Genomic DNA, 26,895 nt, shown 5'->3' with positions numbered 1-26,895 from the left:
AATTGTTTGATAAATAATGGGATAAAATAAAAAGGATTAAAATTATTCTCCTCCCTGTCACATACAAGTTGAATGCACTCTATTGTACATGTGTTTTAACTTGTTTAAATGAGTTGAATGCCATAAATATGTTGAAGCAAAGTGTTTTTCATATCTGTTCTTATAGCAAACTGTTTCAGGCAGGTATACCAGCCACGTAAGCATCATATTTATATTTATAATATATATCATATATTGCTGCTTGTGGAACTGCTTGTCATTCGTCCTTTTCCAACACCAGTCACTCCCCTCCCTGACAGGCTGATGGGCAGTAGCCAGCCACCAAGTCTACCAGTAATTGAAACTTCCCAGCAGCGTGGGGGTGTGTGTGTGTTGTTGTTGTTGGATATCCGCGGGTTCTGTTGTCTGAAGGTAACATGTTCAGTGTCAGCGCTCACACATGTTCTGCCACTCAGGGGGGAACCACAGTTAAGGTACAGGGAAAAGCAGCACACACACACACACACACACACACAAGGGGGATTATGGTATTTAGAAGCATGTACAGATTTTATGATCAGCTATTATAAAGATAGCATAACGAGGACGATCACTAATTGAATATTTAACGTTTAAATGAGGCGTAGATTTTTGGAAAATTGTATTTTTCATTTCATTGCTTATGCTGATGTCTGCTTTGTCCAGAGCAGGATCATTTCCTGGATCACTGTGGATATAAATAACAGGGTCAAGCTTGACAAATTAACTCAGAAAAATAAAACAATGGATACCGTGATCATTCCGAGGGGGGTGGTTGTTGTTGATGAGTCGATAGCCTGGTTTCAAAGAACTGATTGGTGGCTTCCTTAGAATAATTACACTCAAATAAATCATTCATTACAGGTCAATTAGCGCAATAATTAAACAACAGCATCAATTAGGAATATATGATTCTTTAGTGGATACCGGCGGAAGACAAAGCAGACGACAGCGTATGAGCGCTACAAATGTAATCTTGTCTTTATGTACTGACAAATAAGGAGTATTGACAGAGACATACGAGCAAACAGCATGAACGAGTCACGTAACTCTTTTATTCACAGTCTACATCCATCTGTCACTCCCCACATCTGTGTTTTAATGAAATCATAGACTTCCGCCCGTCCCCTCTTTTGATTTTCAGCAACACTGCTCCCCGCGGAGGCAAACTGGTCCAGTTGGCCAATCAATCACCGGCCACAGCGTCTCACCTAGACACAGGCTCTAACCCCCGAGGCAGACTTTTCAATCAAACCCGGAGTCATCAATCTTTCCTCGCTCCAAACAGTGGCCTGGGTGGGGTCTATACCTGGCGGCGGTGGTTTTGTCTACTGTTGTCAACTGGTCCAAAACACTCAGATCTTACATTTACTTTGGCTGTTTTTTTTCTAATTTGAGACCTTAAGCTGACACTGTGAGTAAGGGAAGCTGTGAATATTATATAAATGTCTAACTCTTACAAAGTATTTCAAAGCATTTAGTCCACAAATGATCTAAAAAATAAGACTTAAACTGTTATTAAAAGGTATTTTAAAAGTCTTTCAAATGCTAAAATATATTAAATCTCAAAGTAATTGGTGGCATCTATGTTTAAGATAATATACTGATTGCTTCCAGATTTACTTTTACGGGGTGGCACAGTGGGGATGCAGAACGATGATGTAGTGGCTAGCTCTCTCGAAGCACAGCAAGAAGGTTTGAATCCCAGCTTGGTGGAGGAATTGGCTCCAGCTCCGACCCTCAAAAGATAATTGGTGAGATGATGGATGGATGGATCAAAATAGCTGAAACAACTAAAACTTCTTTCAACAACTAGTTGCCTTAAGCTGCAGGGACCTTGCATTATACAGAGAGGTGTTTCTGTGTGATGGATATAATTGATATACCCTCATTGATATAAATGGAGTGGAATAGTAAAACTCCTCCATATAACCCAATGCAATTAATCAGAACCCTTGAAATGCACCAGCAGCCTTCGAAATGATCATACAGTTGAATAAACACCTCTATAAAACATAATAACCTTCATGAAGGTAGGATTTATTCCAGGACTCTTGTATTAGACTGAATTGGGTTTTATCTTGCTGTAGTCAAGTGTTAGTCCATGTTTTTCACTTTTTTCACAAAGTTGCTTTTGTTGCTCGCTCTGTCTGCATGTTTACCTCTTTCTCTCTCTCTCCTACACACACACACACATATACATATATACAGACACGCGCATACCAGTCGCTAATGTGATTTTCCGTGATTCTTCCTCCATCCCTGCTTTCACAGCGAGAAATAACGCAGCATACTGAGAATCTTTGTTTGCTCCCTACACAGACACAGACAGCATGTCCATCCTGTCAGGGCTCCCGGAGAAAATCAGCACCTAGTCTCTCCGTATACTCTGTTCCATTTGATGCTTGGCTGGCTTGAAAATGACTTTGGGTAAAGCTTAACATTTTTAATGCAGCAAGCCCCCCCACCCCCCACTCTCCCCCTCTGCTCGCCGTGCCACTCGTCTCCCTGCCTCCCCTCTGAAAACTGTCTCCAGCATATGTCCTGCTTTTTTTTTTTAAGGCAAATCTTGTGTACTTGAGTTGCGGGCGGGTGCATTTTAGATACAGATGACTGGACCTGGCTGATAATGGGCCGACAATTTAATTTCCCAGGTATTAAAGGAGACTTGCTGGGTTTTGAATTGGTGCCTGTGGGTGGTATTTAGAAAAAAAAGGAAAAATATATATTTTTTCCTCTCTAAACTTATTACTTTTCTCTCCACATCACAGAGTATAAGGGAGATTGGAGGAAGAAAAGGTCCTCGTTTCTTTTTACGTTTGAATGAGATAAAGGGAGGTAGTGGTACACTGTGATTTACATATATTTTGGATTTGCTCAGCTCGCCAAGGACAAATTGCATCCTATCTCTGGCTACAGTTCTCTGAGCTGTTGTACGAGTAACCCCTGCAAGGCTTCGTGTAACTGGATTTGCGAGAGCTGTCAGTCTGTTTGATTAATGTGAATTTAAAAATGATTTTTCGGGTTGCTGTTGCTGTGCCGATGGATTAAAGCAGGGGTTGGGGTGATGTGGTAAAGATTACGGTGTTTGGGTTTGGACCCAAGAAGCTGAGTGAACCTTGAAGGAGTAGGAGCAGCAGAATGTACCAAGCAGAATGATGTTGTTCCCCCAACTCAGGACAATTTGTCTGGAACACAGCGACGTTGCATTGGCAGTCAACAAGCCGCTGTACCTGTTTCCTGTCAGATGCTTAATTGTTTACAGCACTTGAGAAAGTCATTACTTGAGTATTTAGCTGTTCACAAATTAAGTAATTACATTGTGATCAGTCACTGTGGATATTAATAATTTTACGAGGCACCATTCGCATCCAAATACCTTCCACTGTTTAACCTGTTTGTCCTGATATCCTGAAACTTTTTGGAAATGCAAAATGTTTTCTCCGAGGATTCAGAATAATCAAATGTTTGTGTTCTGTAAGAGGTCAGTTTAAATGAGCAGATATTCTGTCTGCACCACTGCCTTTTCGATTTTTTCCCCTCACTGACAGTGCTCTGTACACATGTGTCAATTCTTTCTTTTTTCTCTCTCGCTGTTCTTCTCTCTCCTACCTTTCTAATTCCCTGACTCTCGTCTTGGAGGGTGTCCGTTCAACCGTCCTTTACATATCCGTGGCCGTTACCTTAACCCCGCCCAGGCTGCGGTGCCCACACACTGTGCCAGTGTAAGAGTTAGACGGGAGGGCTGGCTGTAATTGGCAGAGCCCCATGGCTGGCACTCTGCGCCGGGCCCTCACCCTGTCAGCTAATTGGCACCGCGAGCTGCCAGCGGTGGGGCCGGGATACGGCAGCACTCGATTGATGGATGGATACTGGTGTCACGAAAGCCTCTTTCTGACAAGAGAGCGCGTACAGTCAATTTACTGCCTCAGCCTCACTGGGCTGTGTATGTATTTATGTACGTGTTCATCCTCATTTGTTCTTAACATTGTGGAAAGCTGACAACAAGTTTATTATTGTGCTGTGTGGGTTTTTTTTCCACCTTTGTCTGAGCGAGTGATTCATTTGACATGTGCAAATAACAACAAACTACACAGACTTTTCAGTACAAATTTACACAACAGAAAATTTGAGATCTGTACATTTTCAAAGCTAAAAAACATTTTAAAAGGTGTTTTAAGTTTTAATCTTCCTATATAAGTGTAGACAACAAGAGTTTTTTAACTGTTTTTGCAACTAAAGACATATGCAGCAAGTGTCTAACCATCATTTTGTGAGCACCTCTCTCTCTCTCTGGTCATTTTAGTGGGATTGAGAGTGGGTCCTAGCAAATGTTAATAAATCCCAATAGGATATGCTATACTGTGACTGTCTTTTTATTAGTGCTTTATATTTATGATGACATAGCTTGTTATTAGCTATTGGTGCCTCATTTATTGGGTAATGTCTATTGTAATGTTCTATGGTCAAAACGATCAAGAAAGATAAGTTTGACAGGTCCAAATGTGCATACTGTCAAGTTATATTACGTTAGGTCATAACTGCATTCATAAAAACCTAAGAAACCAGACTCTTCCCTGTTTAACTATGGCTGAGAGTGGAATTGTGTTTGCAGCCTTTAGTTTTACTGGAAATATGTGTTGTTTCCCTACTATTTCACTCAGAAACTTATTTTGGTCCACAGGTTATAAAAGCAAGTGTCAAGAGTTAACTTTGCAGCAGAATTGTGTGTGTGTGTGGTTCCGTACAGTAAATACGTTGGATGTGTAATATGACAGGTATATTCCTCTTTTACGCTCGTCCCTTCCTCTTTTCTTGGTCTTTCTCCGTGTTTTCCCTCTTGGCTCTGACAGGAGAGTGGTATTAATGAGGTGCTGTGGAAGTGAACAGTCGGCTCAGCTAATGGTGCTAGAGGGAGACATTTTGATTGAACGATGGAAAGAACTTAAACATATAGAGGGAACAAAGAGGAGGGGAGAGGAGTCAAGAGGGCTGTGAACAGCAGAAAATGTGGATGGGATAGAGAAACATTGAGAGAATAGAGAGAGAGAGAGAGAAACGATAAGGAAATACAGAGGTGCATGGAAAGAGAGAAATAAAAGCTATTTATCCACAAAGCAGTTTTTCATACAAGGTTAGAAACTCTTTTTTTGAAAATAAACCAGTTAAAATAGTGGAAACTTTAATCAAAATTCAAATTATGAGAGCAATTTTATTGAAATAGCAGGACTTTTGGAGGTGAACAGGGTGAAAACAGAAAAATGAATTACCCATTCACATGCTTTGACATGTATTGGGGAATCATGAAGCTTAATGGTCACATCTGAAGTACAATTGAACAAGCTAACTTTGTGATTTAAGAGACGACAGCAACAGAATGGCTTTTTTCTGTCCATTCCTTTTTTAAAGTTTGTTGCTGGATATAGAAAAGGAAAAGGCCTTTGTTCAGCCAATGAGGTGAGTAGTTTGGCCCTGTACAGATCTGACATCAGGATCTCGGGTTGTCCAGTCACATGTAACAGAACACACATATTTACTATACAACACACTGAAACAACTTTTTACAAATACACATGATGCACCTATGTATGTTTGATGTATATTTATTTGCATATAAAGCCAGCAGGTGGCATCTGATCCTAAATCCCTCCAGATGCATGTGGAGACAAAATCTCCTACCAGATGTGAACCGATGTATTTCGAGCTGTCAACTTTTGATTGGATCACACTAGATGCATGTTAATGCCAGATAGGAGCAAGGCCGTAGAGGTGACCCTGACTCTGCTGACGTTGGCTTGATAGACAGAAGCCAAAGATGGACTCTAGCCCCCTCCTAGCTTCATCAAGCCTTGGACGACCACCTGCTGCTGGATTGAATAAATATGTATTAATACACAGCATGAGCACGCACACAAACATGCTCTGAGAAATATACAGTATGCCCAAAGCCATATTCCCTTAAGGATTCAGTTACTTATACAAATACTAGGCTGCTCTTAAACGTGAGCACTGATTCAGGTAAAGATCCACATGCTTCCACACAGACGGGTCAGTCACATGCAGCTTGAGTATGTCCATAGTCCAATGTCAGCAACCTACCCTGAGGTTGTCACCTTTTCTCCCTGCATGTCTTCTCCCGTTGTCCCCCCCCCTTCTACATTCCTCTCACCTTCTCTCTGCCAGAGGTTGTTCGTGCTCTCATCCCTGCTCCACCAGCTTTCTCTCTCTGATTCACTTTCCCCCCCCAGGGACGTCTGTTGTCCAAAGGCAATATGCCGCTCTCCACTCTCAGGTCGTTCACTGTGTCCTTTGCCGTCAAGCAAAGGAATTTTCCGCCTACATTTTGTGTGTCTGACTGAACGCATACCAGCATTCTCCACACTTGTTTTCATCTGCCACCTTCTTCTCCTTGCTTTTTTAACCAGGATGTTGCAGGAATTTTGAATGAGTGGAGGTTATATGCCCAAAGCAAACGTGAAAAGTGTTTGACTCTCTCTGGCTTCTATCATTGGTATATTCCTCCTTTATTCTTCTTTCTTGTTGCCTTACATCTGCTGTTGGCTTGGCCGCTCTCCTTCCTCCATCTCTCTCTGCATAGCATCTTCTCCTTTCTTTACATCCTCTGCTTCTTTGTCCTTATGTTCCCATTGTTCTCTTGGCATGCCCCCTGTTCCCATCTTGGCTAAGACTTCCTCCATACATGCCCCCCGCGTCTCGGTAATGAACCCACAGCTCTTCATCTGCCTCTTCGTCTTCCCCTGTGTGTTGGACATGACAGATGACTGGGGACCTCCAGAGGTTCACTCCCCAGGGCTCCAGATAAAGGCAGCTCCTACCGCAAGATGATCAATCAATCAGTTTACACCGTGGGCGCCTGATCAGCCAATTAATCAATCCCTGAGCCAGCAGATGTTGTTGCCGTCCCTCAGTGAAGGTGCTGGCAGTGGAGTGGTGGAGGTGGTGTCTCGAACAAAGGCTGAGGGGCCTTAAGTGTCTGGGAGTAGAAAGGAAAGTGATTTTTCATGTTCCTACCAGGATTTCAACCTTTGTGGGCTCACTGCTCCCATTTGTTTTCACTGGAGGATCATTTCTTTCCTAGCTTTTCCCATGTTATTCGCTGCCTTCCAATCCTGAGCTCATCTTAAAGGAAGCATTTTCCTAGTTATCTGTGAAGACATTATATTCATTGGAACCTGTGAAATAAATGTGTATTTTTGAAACAACTACAGATTTAGGAGAAATGCAGAAGAGATGTAAATGTGTGTGTGATGGTTGACAGTTGCTGTCTCAGCATCATTAAGGGCAGCTGGTTAAGATCAAGCCCTCTCTTGACCCTTGTTCACAGTCAATAAGCTAAAGACTCCACCCGGACGTTTCTTTTCAACATGGCCTTAACTAGCCAGCAGTTAAGATACATGCACAAGACGCCCACGCTCACTACCTACACCTCCTGGCCCCTTGGTCCCTGTCCTGGGCAGGTCAGCCCTTTGACCCACCAGGTCACTGCTCATTACTCACTGTGCTAAGAGATCCCCAGGGAGAGTCATTCTGTCTGAAGCCTGCATCATTCTTGTCTTTTTCTACCAAGATGGTCCATGCTTCACTTTGTAAATAGTAAGTAAATTTACTGATGTTTTAAAAATAGTGCTTATATGGGGATTGTCAAAAACAGCAAGTGTCACTGGTTATACCATATTCCCAATAGAGGTTAAAATATCAAAGGAATACAAAAAGGAAAGTAGGCAAATATTTTCAGCAATGTGAGCTGAAGGTAACTGCTTCAGTCAGAGCTCCTTGCCCATTGCTAGCTTGTTTTCAATGATTGATGATAAAACTGCTTCGTTTTACTCCATTACCCTCTCTGCTGAAGAAGAGGTTGCTTAGGTTTAGACTAAGACTTGATCTAAGATGCTTACAATTGAGTCAGACTCATTCTCTATATCCCCATGCTATGCATTGCTCTAGATCTGCCTAACAAAAGCTAACTTAGCTGACCTTATATATTTTTTTGTGGTGGCCTTATCATCAAAGAGTGAACTCTCCAACCAAACTTCAACCATCACAGAATTGCTACAAGATTTAGAAGACACAGAGTGATTGGTAACTGAAACATAATCTGTAAAATGGTTGCATGATCATGTCTTGGTTTTGTTTAGTTTTTTCTTACAATCAGCTAAGTCTGGCTTAAAGTGTCTGGGTGTTTCAAACAAAGTGCTTCTTGAATATTTGTTGGAGCAGTCCCCAACACAATGGCATTGGAATTGGACAGACTGCTTCTTTTAGTTCAATCAGTCTGAAAAGGATACTACCTATATGAAGCGATTAGCTTGCGGTGCAGGACTAAAAAAGTACGATGGATTCGAACCTCTCTCCAGCGACATCTTTTCATTCCTCTTTCCAGCTACGTCAGTCGGTTTTATGTGTGTGCAAACAAGTGCACCACCTTGAATGCCTTCAAGGAGAGACCGTCTGAAACAGCCCACAGTTTTCCTCCGTTGTATGATTGGCACACGTCATCCCTCTCTGTGATGGCCGACTTTTCATTATGTCTTCAAGTGTGGCTGTTCTGTACAGCTATTAAAACCTTTGCCTGTAGCCATAATCAGAAGACAGGCAATAGAAACAAGTTTATTCTAGCACCTCTGGCCTTTACAAAACAGAAATGTCTTTATCAAGAGTGTACAACCTGTGCAAGGATTCAGATATGTAATAATAATATTATTATGTTTTATAGTGTACTTCCAATAACACTGGATACAAGCTGAACTTAGTGGCTCAGCTGTGGAACACATTTCAATAGTGAGCCAGTCAGTATATGAATAAGTGCTCACAGTGTGTTCGTCCTTTAGCGCTATCAGTCAAGGTTAAGCCCATTAACTGACCGCACTATATCTGACATGATTACATCGCCCATAGCCCTACCACTTCCCACGGAGACTAATACCTTGCCTTGTAGCTAAGTGTTATTACCGCTCAGTAAAACCCCATGATGCTAATTAACTAGCCAAAGTGAATAGTTTCCAGTGGAGTTTTACAGCTGCTGCTACCAAGAGTTATGTTTTATTAGTGACTCTAAGGGTAATGCGTAGCACTGCCAGTAAGGTCTGACTTAGGTTATATCACTTTACACTCCATCTTAGATTTGATCTGCCAGTGATAGCTTTTAAAGATAGTGCTGCAATGGTTTTAGAGGCAGTTAAAGTGTGTGCCAGGTGGGATGTGTGTCCAAGTCTTGTTTTTCATCAGACGAGACATCGGCCTTTTAAAAATATTCTCCTACCTCCAAGCTTGATATGACAGCTCATCCAAGAACTGTCAAAAATCATCCATATTCCATCCACACATTGACCCAGCTCTCTCCCTCGCTTTCATCTTCCCTACCCCGTGAACATCCCTGCCCTTCCCTCCATCCATCTCTAACCTCCCACAAGCCACCTACACCTCCGCTGTGCCAATTAACACCGGAGCACAGTCACATTGCGCCGCCCTTTGACCCCCATCCCTGCCCGTTGGAGCAAGCAGGACCCAAGACCCGCGGCTTCAGTATTAGTTTGTCACAGGACCCTGTCGCGCGGGGTCTGTGATAGATGGGCCCTGGTGAGTGGCTCTGACCCACCGTGCTGCAGCTCTCATACGGATGGTGCGCAGGGAGCATTGATTATGATGCTACTTGTCACGGGGTGAATCAGGGCCGAGCTGATGGCGGCAGGGCGAAGACAAAAGAGACCAAGGTTATGGATGAGGTGCTGTTAGTTAATGTGATGAGATCTGATTTGTGCTCTATCGATCACGGCATCTCGCAAGATTGTTTTCATAAAGCATGATTTGAAAGCAGGTAGGGAGCATACAGTGTAACAGTGAGTCACCTCATTATATCACAACTCAGAGGTCTCCATCAGTGAGGCGTGAAATGAAAAATGTAAAATGTACAGAATTGCTACAGTAATAGTCATAATCTGATTTTTTTTACCCTAAACAAAAGGGAATATAGCGGTGTCTAGTCAAAAAGTATGCTCTTAGAAGAAACCTATTGAATTCTACAGATACAGTTGATTAAAATGATGGTTTTCAACCTAAGGGTCAAGGTGGTTGGAATACATATCTGAGTTGTAACAAGTTGATGAATGGAAAGAGGGAAGCAAAATCCTATTAAATAAATACCCCAGTAATTCACCTTTTTGCCTCTAAGAGTTAGTAAACTAAAACTATTTAAGATAAGGGTTAAACTGCTTCCAACTCATAGACATTTTAAACTTTGATGGGTTTTAAGATAGTTTGCCACAAAAATGTCTAAATTTATTAATTAAACTTGTCATCACCTTATGTGCACCAATCGACTGACAGTTGATTGTACTTCATATCCTCGTAACATTAATATATAACTTCCACACTCATATATATATTAATATATAACTTCCACACTCAGAGGACACATTATGCTCTGTCCACAGAGGACAGTGATCCACACTCAGTTTAACTGTGTTTTGTTTGAGTTTTGTCTCCAGTGTCTCTTGAAAAATGGGAATATGATGTAACTTTATTCTTCACATATATAAACGGTACATTCAGTTGCCCTAAGACATCTCATCACCAGTCAGGAGGGATTTTACTCTCACTCTTTGAATAATAACAAACCCTAGTGTCAGAGAACACTCTTAACTAAAAAAGCAGATGTGAACAAAATTGTGCAAATCAGTGAGGGAACAGACCATGTGTGTGTGGGGGGGCCTGACGCAGCAAAATCCACCTGTTTTCCTCCCTCTCCATCCTCCCTTCCTCTCCTCCGCCTCTCATTCCCCGCCCTTGCTCCCAGCTCAAACTGCGGCAGTCGGCTAATTAAAAAACATGGCTGTCCTTAATTATTCAGCGGCTGGCTAATTGATATTCACAGAGGCGTTCACCTCGCCTAAACGATCCATTTAATCTGACCACCACGGTCTCACTCCGAGCCGGCTGTCACCCTCAGCTATTGTGCTACTGTACTTACTAATAGACCAGGGGGCCAACAGATACAAGCAGGGGGAAAGTGAAAGTTTGCTGTTGGTGTTAATGCGGTTTCCTTGGCTACAAATAGCAGCATGTGGGGAGATATTGTTGTGAGTGTTTGTAGTTTTACTTGGGTATTTTTTTTTTTTTCTTCCTCTTTGTTAAGGGTGGCTGCACAGGAAAATTAGACAGCGTAAGAGGCTGAATTAAATACAGTGAATCAGCCTGAATGAATTACATCATCCTCTGGACCTGCAAAGTAAAGAAAACATGTTTTTAATGTGTGATTGGCAGTAATTCTTAAATGATAAATAAAGTTTGTCATTGTCTTGGAGAAAAGCGACAGGTGTTCCATCTTTTTCTTTCTCTTCTCCTCTTTCTAACTTCTCCCATCTTTTCTGAACTTTATGATCATTTCCTCTCAGCCAAGGCTCCATGTCCCATCCAACAGCCCTCCAGTTTTGACACCTCTAATGATAAATCTCCTTCCATTGTCCACTCCTCTTTGTCTCTTATCTCTCCATTCCCCCCACTCTCAAGTTCACTTTCATTTTCCTCCCTCCTCCCCCCCCCCTTATCCCAGAGCTCTCCTCCTCCACCCGCAACCGCCTCTTCATTTGGGGAACAAAAGGTGCATGGGCAGTGGTGAAGTCTGTCCCATTGTTTGGCCTTTAGTATGATTAGATTATCTCTAAAGTCGGCTGAATGGGGTTAATCAGTCGGAAGTAATCCTGACGTAGCGTGAGCCTGGGCCTGTGTGCACAGTCAGAGAGGTGGGCCAACCTGCTCGCATTGGAAATTGAACAAATGCACGGGCGCACACACACACCGACACACAAAAGTGAGCAAAATCCCTGGGTACACATTTCTGTCACAACCTCTCTTCTTTTAATGACCCCTTTAGTCTCGCCTTCAGCACACATTTATCTCTCCACCCGCTCTCTGTGGGTACAGCTGCTCCGGCTGGTGTGTGTGTGTGTGTGTGTGTGTGTGTGTGTGTGTGTGTGTGTGTGTGTGTGTGTGTGTGTGTGTGTGTGTGTGTGTGTGTGTGTGTGTGTGTGTGTGTGTGTGTGTGTGTGTGTGTGTGTGTGATGATGTGTGCCTCTCAGAACAGCATCTCAGCTGTTGTTTGTGTTTGTATCTTTTGTCTGTCTCTGCAAAGTTAAACTCAGCGGTCACCACCTATCGGCGTAACATTGAGTTTGGACACACTTGTGACAGGACACGACCCCCTGCCAGTCCTCTCCTCCATCCCATCAGCCCTCCTCTCTTCCTCTCCAAGTTGAGCTGTCGGTGGGAGACAGTTTTTTGGCACCTCAGCCAATGTAATCTAGCCCTGTCAAAAACTTTGCCACTCCATCCTTGAAGACCGGATTGCACTCTCGGAATTGATAACACATTTAAAGGTCACACTAGTGCTGCTTCCGCTTTACATGTGGCATACTTTAAAGTGTGTACTTCAGCGCACACATCCACCCGGCGCTATCATTTATCTAGGTTTAAGTCAAATAGATTCTGTCATGAAGTCCATGCAGCGTTTACTTTTTGTATATCACCGGCGGCCACAGAGTAGCACTTCAGACCTGTGAGGGAGACGGTTGTGTGACCGCGTCAACAAGACCAGCTAATGTTGGGTTGTGCTGAGGGCTGTAGAGACAGCAGCAACTTTGTCATGCCGTTGCTTTGTGTGTGTTGTTGTGAATGTGATGAAGTGCAGAGGTGTTTTTTTTCTTCTCTTATCTGGCTCTAGAGATGACACAGTGTGTAGGGGTGTGTGTTTTGTTGGTAGGTTTCTGTCTTGTGTGAAGTACGTGAGCTCAGAACATCCCCTTGACTTTGAAACTTCCCCCCCAATCATCCCGTGCGAGGACGGCCCCTCAGTGACTCTCCCCGCTGCTCATCAGTGTGCGTCGAGCGGCGCTGTTGTATTGAGTGGGTTGAGCAGGCGAACACAGATGGTTATCAGTGTCAGTAGAGATCGAGTAGGGTAATGCAAATTCTTTTTCCCCCTTTATACGTTGTATATTTTTCATATTCTGTCTCCTTCATCCTATAGTGCCTTGTAGAAAGCAATGGCTTCAAGGCTCTATCGCCATGCCTTCCATAGTATGGTGGATTGTGTGTGTGTATAAGTCAGTGAGTGAGAAGATTGAGAGGATGAAGTGTGCGAGTATTCAAGCAGAACACTGTGGCAGCCAGTCACCCTTAGCCTCTGAATACTAAACCTTTCCAAATGCCACTTTGAAGAAGTTCATGGATGAATCAGTGCCTCTTCACACTTTTTTCTCTCTCTCTGTCTTTCTCCTGTTTTCTCTCAACGCTCCCCTCATTCAGGAGATTGGATTGAAGGTAAGTCTAGAGGCCTTTACCTTCACCGAGAATCTACAGTTCTCTTTCACTGTTTTTGGCGCGATCGAGTCAAGGATTTCTCTTCCCCTTTCAGCTACCTTGACATCTTACATATTTCTTCCCAGCAGGTATTTCAGTGGCTCCATATTTATATGATCCTTGCTCCAAATACTTTGTAGAATTATAGATGAGCTGACAAGTTCGGCTTGTTTCTGACGATTTCCAGGGCTCGACAGCGGGAGCGTTTCACTTGCATTTGTGACTAAAAATAGGTGTGTGAATAAAATGTATAACAAAACTTAGCTCAAGCAGCCAGTTACTGCAAGGGATTGGTTTGATTAGTTGACTCAACTATTTAACTTTGCTACCCTTGCCAGCGGTCACCAGAAATACTACATTACATTACATATCATTTAGCTGACGCCTTTATCCAAAATGATTATTTTACTCAGTAAAGGTCTTTTTCAACCAAACATTAAAGTGTAAAGTGAATCATTTTCCAGATTACAGGATGTCAACAACAGAAACCAATTTTAAAAAGATGATTAAAAGTAATTCTAAAGTAAAAAATGTGGACTCCGTTGTGTTTTGAATCACTGGCCCTCTATGGAAGTGTAGAGGTGCTTTTTTTCCTGTCTGGGAGCAGATACATCCAGGTCTTATCTGTCCTGTATATCACCCAGAGAGTCAAGCGTACGTCTAGTGAAGGTCATAGTCGAGTGGAGGACAGTGGAGATAGGCACAGGCCAACTAAATATATATGCCAGACCGTGGTGCTCGTTCGCACGGAGGACTGATGTTATCCTCTTGGCTTGATAGTGGTGCGGCCGAAGATTGAGCACAAGGGGACAAAGAAGCTCATACAGTAGCTGCCGAGCCATGATCAGTCTCACACGCATGGACACTCCGGAGTATGTTTTTTTTCTAGGCATTGAGCAAAACGTGCAACACATCTCCATTTTGCGATTCTCTTGTGTGTATTTATGTTCTGATTGGTTTTGTTAAAATTGGTAATGCTCCACTGGGCGCATAAGTAATGTTTTTTTCTTGTCTTCTGTGTGTGTTTGTGTGTGTTTGCTGCCTACTGTGCACATACATTGGTGTGTGTGTGTGTGTGTGTGTGTGTGTGTGTGTGTGTGTGTGTGTGTGTGTGTGTGTGTGTGTGTGTGTGTGTGTGTGTGTGTGTGTGTGTGTGTGTGTGTGTGTGTGTGTGTGTGTGTGTGTGTGTGTTTAGGCCAAGCAGCTGGAGGCCAGAGAAGCGGATTTGAAGAAGCAGGATGTTTTCTACAGAGAGCAGGTGGCGCGGCTGGAGGAGAGGGTAAGAAAATGTTTGACGCATACACAGTAGCTCTACCGCTCACTGCAGAATGAAGGGCTGATAGTTGATTCATTTTACAATGATGATTTATTTTCACGATGTCACATTTAATCAGTAAAGCATTGATAAGCCTTCACTTAGCGTTACTCAAAGAAAAATGGAGAATCACACCTTGATGGATTTTTTTAAAACTTGTTTCATTTACTGGGATGGTAAACCAGAAATCTATACCACATGACAGGGTGGTGATCTTAACAATGTTGTGATGCAGGTACGAGCACAGTAAGTAAAATAACTAAACCCTGCTTGGTACACTCATCAAGCATCAGTGCTGTTTTCAACAACATACATGCAGTCGCCGACACACAGGAACCAGTGCACACACATCTGTGCACACAGTTCAGCCATCATACCCAGTAGGCTTGCTCATAATGGGGCTCAGCCAAAATACGGTCACATTTCTTCTTTCTCCTCATCCCTCTTCCCCACTGTTTTTGTTATCATCCCTTTACTTAAGCTCTGCATGCTTTTCCAAGCGTGGTGTATCCCTTTCTCTCTCTCTCTCTCTCTTTCTCCCTCACTTGTGTGCCTTTCGGGATTGTCTCTTTTTCCATTCTTCCACCTGAAGGATAATAGGTCAAATCTCATTCATCTCTGCATGCCTCCTCCTGTCCCTGAAAATGACACTACCCCCGAATCTCATTGTCAAACCAGTGTCCTACTGCAGGGATAAGGGTCAGCCGCCCCGCTTAGCCCCCTTCAAGTGGCAGCTCCTTGCTGGTCCCAGTGAGAGATCCCTGCGAGGCACGGGGACCAGGGTCAAATGCCCCGTTAACGTGTGTTTAAAAATGTCGCCCTCACGCTGCTCTCAAATCACAAGCGTGTCTCAGGAAGGATACAATGCCCTGTTTAATGTGCTTGAAATGACACCTTCATGCTGGGAAGGAGTTTTGTCCCCTTTGGAGAGAGCAAAAAGTCAAATGCCCTTTATAGTGAAAGCCAAATGGAAATGTCACACTGTCATGAAGAAGACACTCGTGCATTCTTATTCTTAGAGGCTCACACGAAAAACAACAGTTGCACAACATCACATCCTCAGTGGGCACTTTGTCCTCTAAAGGACCTCAGTGTTTTTTTATATGTTTAAACAAATGGCTCAAATTTTACCTCTTTGTGAAGATGTGAGCTGTGGCTCAGACCGTCTGGTCTACAGATGCTTTCCCTGATCAGCATCACCACCGTCTTACTCTTATTGTTGTTGCCGAGCAACAGGGCTGGAGTCGGACACACCAAGAAAGTTTGTAATGCCCCTTGTTTGTTTTTTTAACATGCGTATCGTTAGCTGTTCTTTTGCATTGATGCCTCATACTCAAGCATTGCACGTCTTCACGGTTGCTGTTGAAAAATAGTTTGTCACTGAAGCCCAGTGAATCTGTTGGAGCCTTCGTCCGTCATGGAGCGACGCATTTGTTGGCCAGATATGAAGGAGAAAATGGGACAGCCAAGTTGTGCCACTATGACGTAATCACTCTCCAAATCCAGCCTCCGATGGATCTAAATATACGTATACGTAACAATGCTTGTTTATTATTTTCACTGTGGATTTGTTAGCTCCCATTTTGCACAAGACATTCCCCCTTTGAGTCAATCAAGCTCGCAATGTTTCCCTCCGTCACTGAGGATGAATTCTTAAGCCAGTGGGTATTGAGTGGTAGTGGACCTCCGTCAGTAATTGGAAATGCGCTGGTCTGTACAACTTTGGTTGGGCAGCAGAAAGAAGAGGAAGCCATTTACTGACGTCAGGGTGAAATTAGGTGTAAATTAATCGATGGATCATTTGCAAAGAAAACATCTCTCTGTCCTTTTGTAGGTTTATGTTTTGGCAGAATAATGCTAAGATAACATGATGATGGAGACATGCTGCCTTTGTCGCACTTGAACTTCCACAGATCCGGCTCCACTGTTGTATCTTCTCTTTCACTTTCTCAGCTTGTTCCATCTTCGGACTGTGTATCTCCACTGTATTGGAGCAAATGTGAGAGCTGATGGTCCAAGTGATGAGTCCCCACAAACACAGGGGTTATCGACTCCAGGCGCTGGCCATCCATCAGCCATGTTGGCCGCTGGTCAATGTTCCTTGGATCAAAGTGTCAACTAATCACCTTCACACCTCAGAGACACAAGAGATTGAGCGAGAGGGGGAGGAAAGAGAGAGATGGACAAACACCAAGGAAAGAGATACTGAACGGACGGTAAAGGCTAAAGGGAAAAAAAGGGAGACTCGGACAGGTGGAGACATATAAAAAGGATTTGACCTGAGAAGGTTTAGAGAAGGAATTCTGATAAAGTGACATTGGTGAGTGAGTAATGGGGGATTAGAGCAAAAAGACTAAAGTAAAAGAAGAAAGACAGAAGAGCGATAAAAAGACAAAATGTCAACTGAATGATAAAGAATAGGAGAGGAGAGTAAAGAAAAGGTTGAGAGAAACGATACTGAACAGTAACAAAATAAATGTGAGACACAGTAAGAAAAATGCTCACTGATTTATTTATGCACAAGAATGAAATAATGAAGTTATTACATTTGCAAACCACTTTATCACCGATCCCTGCGCACAACCACATCATTTCATTTTGCAAATGACTCCACGAGATGTATGGCCCCGCGGAGACAAACATACAACAGAAGCGGGGACCATATGTGCGTTTTGTGTGACGGTGTTTGATCCTGTGTGTAATTGAGGATCAATTGTGGGCATATTGCATGTCGCCTCACTGTGCGGAAAGCGGCTTGGGACTCCACGGGGGGGTGCGGTTTGTTTGGACTATGTTAATAACACTCCTTTTTCTTGTGCTGGCCACAGTGCCCCATTTGGCTCCCAGTCCAGCCTCTGTTCACTCCCCTGTTCGCCTCACCCAGAGGAAACCCGACAGTTTACAAAACAACATCACTTTTTGTTTTGTTCTCACTGTAATTCCTGTTAGGTTAATTACATCGATTCCAGAGGAAGGCATTCGATACGTAAAGACAGCACAGAGAACAATTTACAAGAAGATACAATTACAAACAGACAGCGAAACACAGATGAGCAACAATAGACATAAAGTGCTGCAGCGCGAACAATATGGATATTTGGGGACTGATATAAATGTTTCAAACAAATGGCAATGATTCCTAGATGTTGTTATCAAACCCTCAAGACAAAGTGTTATCGAGGCTTAATATTTTACAGCTTAACTTTATTATATTTAACTGTACATAAAAATAAAACACAAATACAAAAAGATATATATAGAATTTGAAATTGTGCATGACAGTGCAGAGGAGGCCTGAAAAAAATATTATATGGATAATTTAACAGGTTTTTCTATAGATAAAGCTGATGGGTATCTCTTGATGGAGATTGGATATTCACAGCCTGTGGTTTCGGATTCTTAAAAGTCAGAAGTTGATGATTTATTGGTTGAAATCAATTAAACTGAAATATCTTTGTGTTGTAAACAGTTAGATGGACCAGACAACTGAAGATGCGACCTTAATATCTGGGAAGTTGACAGGGCCATTTGTTTCCCTGTCTTCTGACACTAATGAGATGATATCTCAATAATTAATGGATTAATCAATTATGTCAATTTTAAAGCTCTGATGTCATGTGTGTATTACACAAAAGGAACTGTTCTTGTGTGTGGTTGTCGTGGCACACCATGCTCTGCAGTGTGGGAGTAGAAATAAGTTATGTTCGTATAATAAAACTTTTATGAGCGAACATAAAGTAAATTCCTAAACGTGTGTAACTTCGGGGGAAGAAACTGAACAATGTGTGACACAGAATCTTTTATACGACATGAGTGATGTGTGTGTATTGGAGGGTGGTGAACAAAGCAGTAGTTCCTCTAACCGGTCCGCACCATAGTAAGACGGATGACATGTCTCCTACTTCCTCATGTGGTACAAAAGTGAGGCCAAAATGTCCGGGATACGGGTGCGGCCATCTTTCAAAGAGGTTACTCTTCTTTTTACTTCTTTGTATCAAGCACCTCGATTGGCTGTCTCATGATGTCTCAGCCCGTTCTTATAGCATTAAACATCAAATTGGATCAAATTTTAACACTTGAACATATTATCTTTGATAAAAATGGATTTGATGTACATTTTACTTTGGTCCATGTCCCATCTACTAACATGGAGGAGGCTGGGTTTATGTCCTATGCTCCAGCCAGCCACCAAGGGATGATCTAAGCAAATTGGCATCACTTCAGGGGAGCTGTCATGTCGTCCCCTCTTCAGAAACAATTTTGGTCCGCACAACACTCAACAAACTCTAACCCTGCTTTCCTGTTTTGGTTGTAAACCTGTAGATTTGTTTTTTGTGTGAGAAGAAGAAGTTTTATTTCAGCTGCAGTTTGTATCTTCAGTTTAATATCATCTCCCGTCACTCGCCCTCCCTCCATCGCGTCGTGTTCCTTCACTCTCACCTCAGGTTTTCTCCCACACACCACCACAAACAGGCCGAGAAACCAAAACAGAGAGAGAGAGGGAGAGAGAGAATATAAGTCTGATATATATTACACGTCTGTTCCAATCCAACATGGCCATTCATCAGAGGGGCTTCCAGTGACAGGCCATCACCAGGCTCCCAGACAGCTCAGCCTGCTGCCTGTGCTGCTGCCGCTCTTTGGGGCCACCGCTAGCAAATAGCCCCTGAAAACAATATCTATATATTTATTACATTTTCACTCAATACCTGCCCCGCTGTAAAACAATCTCATATTTAACAATCAACTCGCCCATGTTTTCTTTTTCTTTTTTCTCCTGATCATGTCTCATTCCATCCCCCCCCTCCCTCACTACCACATCTGTCTCTCTCTATCTCTCCTTTTTTTTCTCCTCCTGCTTTTTTCTCTCAAGTGGTGTTTTTTTTCTCCTCCATGCCTCAATTTCATTTTTTTTCTGAAGGGATTTTTCTTCTCTTTTTTTCCTGTCTTTCTTTCGCCTTGTATATCGATGAAATTGGATTTTTCTGCTCTCCCATGGAGGACAATCACAGCAGCAATTGCCATCTCATAGCAAAAGTTCCACAGCACTCTGAAAGGAAGAAATACAAGGGGAAGAGCTTTAAAAGAGAAAAAGCAATGGCTTGTATCTCTCTATCTCTGTCCCTGCCTCTGACTTGGTATCTTCATCTCTCCACCTGTCTCGTCTTCTCAGTATCCCTCTCAATCTTTTTCCCCTCCGACTCTGTTTGGGGAGACTTGAGGGCATCCTGGCTCCTTGTTGTGTGTTAAAATCAAAATGCAGAATACATCCTGTCTTGCTGTGTTTGTAGGAGATGACGAAGAGAATTTCTCTCTGACAATGAAGTGGTCAGTATTTGTGTATTTGGTGATTTTCACAACGACATAGCATAGAAATACTCCACAGGCTAAAATGGTGAATGTCTTCACTTATTAGTCAGAAATGATTGATTGGAGATGGTTTGTGTTGCATAAACCTTTAGAATATATACTGTGTGTACATATACAAAATTTGTTGTTTGCAGGATAAGTGATTAAAAAAAACCCATTTACAATTGGTCATATAAACGTCAAGAATAGTGCCCACATTTTGGAAAGATACATGATTTCTTCTTGTTTGCTTTGTTCATCGCTTCATTAATTTGCATAAATTTGACTGCAGAACCATTTTTGATTGTTAGCCCGCCACAGCCAATCCAAGCTAGCGCGGAACACACGGAGTACAAGATTGTGTCTTTGCGTTAAACTCAGCCTCTGAGCGATAGCAGCACAAACCAGATACAGATTATAACAAAAGAGCTAATTTTGAACTTGTGCAGATTATTTCTATTAACTTTGCTTGCATTTGCACCCTCCCGCGTTTTTTGTGAACACGTGGTTAGAGGTGGTTGGCAGATTTAGTTACCTTTGGCCTACAGATATGGTCCTTTTAGGAGTTAAAGTGTTCATGGCAATTACGGACAGTCCTGGCTGTCTTATCTGTGCATCTCCACCCGAGCATGATGTCATGCCCCTCAAGGCAAAAAGCTTGAAGTGCTTACTCAATTCTGCGTCTGCAGGATGAGCTCAATAACAGTTTACCAGCCTCTTTCCTCCCCTATGAGCAAGTTGCAGTGAGTCACACGGCAGAAGTCTAATTTTCTCTCGCTCTGCAGTACCATAATGTTTGCCATGGTGGGGTTTCTCCCCGTTCCGGCCCTCCTGCTCAGCAGCAGATAAGAGAGAGAAGCCATCAGTACAGGGAGTTATTTGTTTTATTCTTAAAAAAAAATTGGACTCCTATTCTCTAAATTGAGCTGCAGCCTGTGTTCGGGTGCAGCTTCTATCTTCTCCATATCGCTGCAGTGCATTAGCAGTAATGACTTAATTTGTCTCTGACACCCCCCCCCGCCAGCATTTTGTTTGGCTCCCAACGAGCTAAAGAGCTAGTGGAAAGCAAATTGAGTAAATGGGATGAAAATAAACAGAAACACAGTTTTAGTCAAGAGATGGTGAATACTTGATTGCACACGGGGATATACACCGTACCTTGTTTCAGTAGCGTCACGGCTCTTTATCCATTGACAAAAATTTACCCTGCAGTGATGAAAAACATCTTTCTCCTCGACTTAAATCAAGGTTGTGTTTTACTACTACTTTAAAACCAAAAATTTGGTCAAGGGAGAAACGCTTTCAACCTTCTTCTCAAGGACAATAAATGCTAGTAAAAGGCTAATAAAGGGTCAGGGCTACTCTTAAAATCAGTTGGGCCAACAGCAGGAAATCACAATTTGAGGCCACTCAGTAATTACACAAATTACACAATTCTCTGCCTAGTGGTGGTCTGTGTGCCGCTGTTTATATCTACACATCTAGCCACCACGGTAAGCGTAGGCGCCTTTGGCAACATGTCCACCCATGCTGTGTGTGTAAGTTGTTTGTTTGTGTGTACGTGTGTTGTAAGTGGCCCTGCAATCATGGTCACACATGGCCTTTTGTCCTCCCAGGTGGATTAGTGTGCTGATTAGTGCCAGCTCTGCCATTTAGGCAGGTATTATTACCTCATGCTTAGTATTCCAGACAGAGACCCAAACCCATCCAATCCCGTCTCCCTCTTTCTCGTCCAATGGCTCAATCTCTGCACCCAGGAGAAGTCTTATTCTCGCCTCTTTAGTAGCCCCCGAAATCTCCTTTTAGTCTTTTTTTCTATCTGTGAATAAGCTTCTCTTTAAATCCCTTTTCTTAGCTCTTGACAGTTTCTTTGTCTTCACCGAAAACCACTTGATTCGAGGCCAAGAGGGCACTGATACAGCATGAGCTTACAAGTTAACTCTTAAACTTTGGAAATGCTTTTTCACTGTGTTTTACATACAAACTGATGTCTGCCTGAGGGACACCTGCCGTGGGCCGGCAGACCATTCAGACCCCATTTACAATTTATTGTTTTAATACGATGTTTTTCAATGTCCATATTTTCCAGGAACAACAAAGCAATAATTCTAACAGTCGCATACACCCCCCTGCAAATCAAATTCATGCCTGAGCATATAAGGAAATGTACGTTTCTTGGATTTCATGATCTAATTTTTACTCATGGGACACGAGACGTTACATAGACATCAATCATTTCCGCTCAATTAAATTTGACACTTGGACTTAAGGCATCTCGTGAGTGATAAAACAACAGGAGGATACAAAGTGTTTCTGTGGAAGTGCTGTAGCAAGAGCCCAGGACACGTTTGTTAGATCGCTCTTTGTTTCGGTTCAACAGATATAACATATTTATGATGTTTATACTGTCTAGAAATATAGCTGTGTATTATTATTATTATTAAGAACATTTTCCATGTTGATGTCAAAGAAATAAAGTAAAGTATTTCTAAATGACCTCCGTGAGTGTGAAAATTAAAGGATTCTAAATCCAAACCCTCTGTACGAGCGTCCATTCAAATGAAGCACACTCAAATCCGTCTCAGACCTTTTGTCAGCATTGTCATGTCCCATCTTCTTTTCGCCCTACAACACATAACTATTGATCTTTTCAGCAGTGCAGTTCATTCCTATTGATCTTTTCTGAACTATGATAAATGTCTTCCCTGCGAGGAGGTTAAGTCGGGGCAGATGGGACCAAGAAGCTTACATTCATCCCATTTCTACTGTAGATATATCATTCATGCAAAAATAATTGAAGCTTTTGGTTTCCATTAGATAAGATCCTGTATATCATGCATTGCGTTACGCAGTGCTGAGTTGATTGTGTCGCCCAACAACCCCAGAGGGAACGGCACAAAACTTCTAATTTGACTGATTTCATAGAACGTCAAATTATTCTTTTTATCCATATCTTCTTTATCTGAAGACGTTGGCAGCAATTGACATTCTGCTCGTTTTGTGCCAGGATCAAACCTCACACGACTCAATCAAGCTATCCATCACACTTTACAACCTCTCTCCGTATGATCATAAATGTGCATAGCAGCCACCGAGGGCTGGCAAACAGGTCTTCCTGGAGGAGTATAAATGGCATAAGAGCTGGGTTATACGGCCGTGTTTGAGGAGGTAATTCAGGTTGAGTGGTCCTGCTACGGCTTCATTTGCTATGGGTCACCTGGGGATTATGACCGCTGCTCTGTGCGCTGTTGACTAGTCACACTCTGACCTTACAGGATTACTGCCTGTTATTACAGCAGTCATTTTTGTGAAGGGATAAGCACAAATGCACATGTACACACACACACACACACACACACACACACACACACACACACTCACACTCACACTCACACACACAAATACCCATAATTCACGCCCTCACACCAAGAGGAAAACATGTAGTGTGTGCACACACACTCAAAATGACATGGAAAGAGAAAAATCTTCCAACCTACATACACCTCCATGTTATGGGCCGTAAATCTAATTAGGGGTTGTCTAGGCTTGGCTGTTTTTTTTTTTTAAAGGACTAAAACAAAGACTGTAGATATAGATGGACGACGCCACCCCTCTTCGTCCTACTATCCAGAAGCTCAAATATCCCTGATTCAAACTCTGGTATCTTGCGCATTTGGAACCAGAGACTGCAGAATTGTGATCAGGGAACGATGTGATAAGAGCAACCTAAAATGTCGAAACCATCTTTGAGAAAAAATTATTAAATGTGTACTTTGGCCTGTTAGCTTGGTTCATATCCCATCCATTAACATGAAGAAACGGGATGTATAACCTATACTCTAGACAGCCATCAGGTGGCGATCGAGATGCTCTTTATCGTCTAAACTGTTAAAGTGTCATACTCCTGAAATGTTTTCTTTTGGTCTTAATAGCTTCAAACTGAGATGATGAACACTTTTGTATAAGAGATACAATCACATTTCCATGTTTTTCTCTCACTCACAAGTTTCTCTGTCTTTTTCTCCCTCTGCAGAGCGCTCAGTTCTACAAGGTCACCACCGAGAACTACCACAAATCTGCAGACCAAGTGAAGGCCAAGTTCAAGTAAGTTCAAGTGATCCGAGGTAGATGAAGACTTTAGATCACCTGGATCAATCAGACTTTTGCTTTTCCTTCCTTATCTTAAGTTTTTTTATTTATACAGAAATCCTAATGTCACACACATCAGGTTTGTGATCTCGGGAGGCTTCATGTGTATCGCTTCACCGAGAAAGATAAAGTTAAAAGCTCTTTTTTCACAAAAGATTAGAAATCCATGTGGACTGACCGGTGGGTTCACTATTGAATTATGTGAGCCACGATCTAACCTACGCCTTTCAATCAGAACCACATTAGCCCGGCCCATTAGCAGATGTTGATGATGCTGATAAGCCAGATTGCATGATATAATAACAGGGCTTTTCTTGTGCTCTTTTATTATGTCACTCTTACAGGAGTATCGTCTATTGTGTAAATCTTTATCTTCAACCAGACCTTAGATTATTAAATCATTTGTAGCAGTTACATCATGGTGTTTCCATATCAAGACACTAAAGATAACGTCTGTGCTGCAGAAACAAATTCTACACCGGCTTCTCCTCTTTTGACTTAAATTGCAAGTTCTACCAATCGTGCCGCCACTCCATAAAAACAACGATGAATTAAACATCCGAGTGGTCACTGATGTAGCACACATCCGACACATACTATATGTAACTCAAGAAGGTGCAGAATCCCTCCCCATCCGTGTTCCATCTGTCTTCTTAATAAGAGGCCATTAGGCTCCATAGTAATGTAGGGAAAGTGGATGAGGAGCCTGCAGGAGGTGGGGCAAGAATGGGCCCTGGCTCTGAGCGCTCCTCCAGGGAGGCTAGGCTAATTGTGTTAGCTTGTCATTAGCCAGCGCTAACACTGGGATCATTGTCTCCCTCAGAAATGCTGGAAAGTGATTAGCCCAGTCCACCGGGGGTTTAGCGCGAGACTGGTGGAAGCCGGAGCTGAGACTTTTCCAAATCAAATTAAAGAAGAAAAAAAAAACTGGAATAACATTAGTGCCAAATGACGGCGCTAACTGAGAGCAAATGTTGGGCTAACGCGCGGGCAGTCATGTGACACTGGCCTTTGCACGGAGAGCAGCGATTGGTGGATTGGATTATAGTGTGCATTAGCGGGGTTGTGACTGCAGCTATCCGTGCATGTGTGTGAGTGTGCGCTAATGAAATGGCGGGAAGGTCTGGTCTTACAAGACAGGAGCAGGGATGCATTGTGGGGATCGGCGCGGGAGGTTAATTGGATTTAACAGGGTGTGTTGGACCCATCTTTGTTTACGTGTGCGAGTTCATGTGCGATGGTGTATGTTTGCATGCACTCATATCTTCAACATAATAACGTGAACCCTTCCTCAAAGCCCGATCTCACGACAGATACCCTACCGAGATAAGATGCTATCTGCAGCCCCTGTTGAATAACGGGAGGAAATATTTTTTGTCTCACACTGGCTTTTGATTTCCTCAAAGATGTCCCCCAGAGATGAAAAAGAAGAAAGAACGCAAAGGCGAGGTCTTATCCATACTTGATAGAATTAACATTTGATATGTTAATGTGAAAATGTTATAAAGTGCGGGAGATGACATCTTTCTTATTAGAATGTCTTCATTTCCCCGCTGTGGCTCGTGTTGGCGCAGCTGTAATGAGAGTGATAGCACTCTAGGGATTGATCAGTGTTAGGGCTGATATGAACGTATGGTTTATCAGAGTAAAGCAGAGGATATGTGGGGCCGTGTCTGTTGAGGATTATAACATCTGTATACATGTTTTTGGGGCGTTTTGTAGAAAAAGGCACAGCCCTAGAATGCACAGTGTGTGCACCAGCTTTTCTTATACTTGTTCTCTGAGTTGATGCTCTGAAATAGTCAACATGGGAAATAATTGCTTTGGTTTGAAACAAATATTAGTCTAGTATTGGGGATTGGATTCCACTGAAATGAAAAAATCACTCCTGTATTGCTCTTTTGGACGACTTGACGATCTCTAGTGCCCGTAACAGTCCTGCCTTTGTGGATTAATTTGGTTTCTTTATGGTGTGTGATATACACAGGTTAACCACATAGTGTACAAATAGGTTTCAGCAGGAGTGGTACAGTGCTGTCATTTTCTTTAGCGGTGTTGAAAGAAATATATTAAAGTGTGAGAGGTAGGGACTCAAGGGAGGGAAGGTGTGCGCGTGTCTTTGTGCGGCCCGATTTTTTTGTGTATGTGTGTAGTTTTTCTTTTCCATTTTTTTGCGTCGGTGTGCTGTACAGCTGTTCCCCTCCGTTCTCCATATTCCCACCTGAGTTTTCTGAGGATGATGGAGCTCTCCCGGCCCCGAACACCACTGCATCACTCTGACCTCATTACATCCACACACACACACACACACACACACACACACACACACACACACACACACACACACATTACATTCTGTCACACTTTTACACAACTAAAATTCTGTACTTAAAGCCGGAGCAGTATAAATACAAGAAAGAATTTCTGTGATGTCATGGTTCAAAAACTTTCGCCCACAAAAATGCAGCGACTAGAACAATATTGTCTGAAGCACGTACTGGTAAAACTGTAAATAGGCCCCTCTAGCGTCTGAAATGGTTGCTATGAATCATAAACTCCAGGCTATCAGCCTGCTCTCAAAGACCGAGACAAAAGACATTTGGTGTACAGGTCTTCCATAAAAGGGTAAAATATACACAACATGTATTAGATAAAGTAACAACACGGTACGTCCGACACACGCATGCACA

General features: G+C 42.6%; 1 protein-coding gene across 4 annotated transcripts in view; it reads left to right on the top strand.

Moving 5' to 3' along the window:
• The window catches only part of chchd3a (coiled-coil-helix-coiled-coil-helix domain containing 3a), a 64,197-nt gene that overhangs the window by 24,357 nt on the left and 12,945 nt on the right, over positions 1–26,895 (top strand). For 3 of the 4 annotated variants that reach the window (XM_035147405.2, XM_035147403.2, XM_035147406.2), the window contains 3 exons: positions 13,339–13,353; positions 14,588–14,671; positions 24,090–24,160. In XM_035147405.2, coding sequence (XP_035003296.1) covers positions 13,339–13,353; positions 14,588–14,671; positions 24,090–24,160 — 170 coding nt within the window. The remainder of the gene's footprint in view (positions 1–13,338; positions 13,354–14,587; positions 14,672–24,089; positions 24,161–26,895) is intronic. The other variant, XM_035147404.2, reaches the window with a different exon arrangement.

The sequence above is a fragment of the Hippoglossus stenolepis genome, chromosome 22, assembly GCF_022539355.2.
Source record: "Hippoglossus stenolepis isolate QCI-W04-F060 chromosome 22, HSTE1.2, whole genome shotgun sequence".
Classification (NCBI taxonomy): Eukaryota; Metazoa; Chordata; class Actinopteri; order Pleuronectiformes; family Pleuronectidae; genus Hippoglossus; species Hippoglossus stenolepis.
This window is presented reverse-complemented; position numbering and strand designations above follow the sequence as displayed.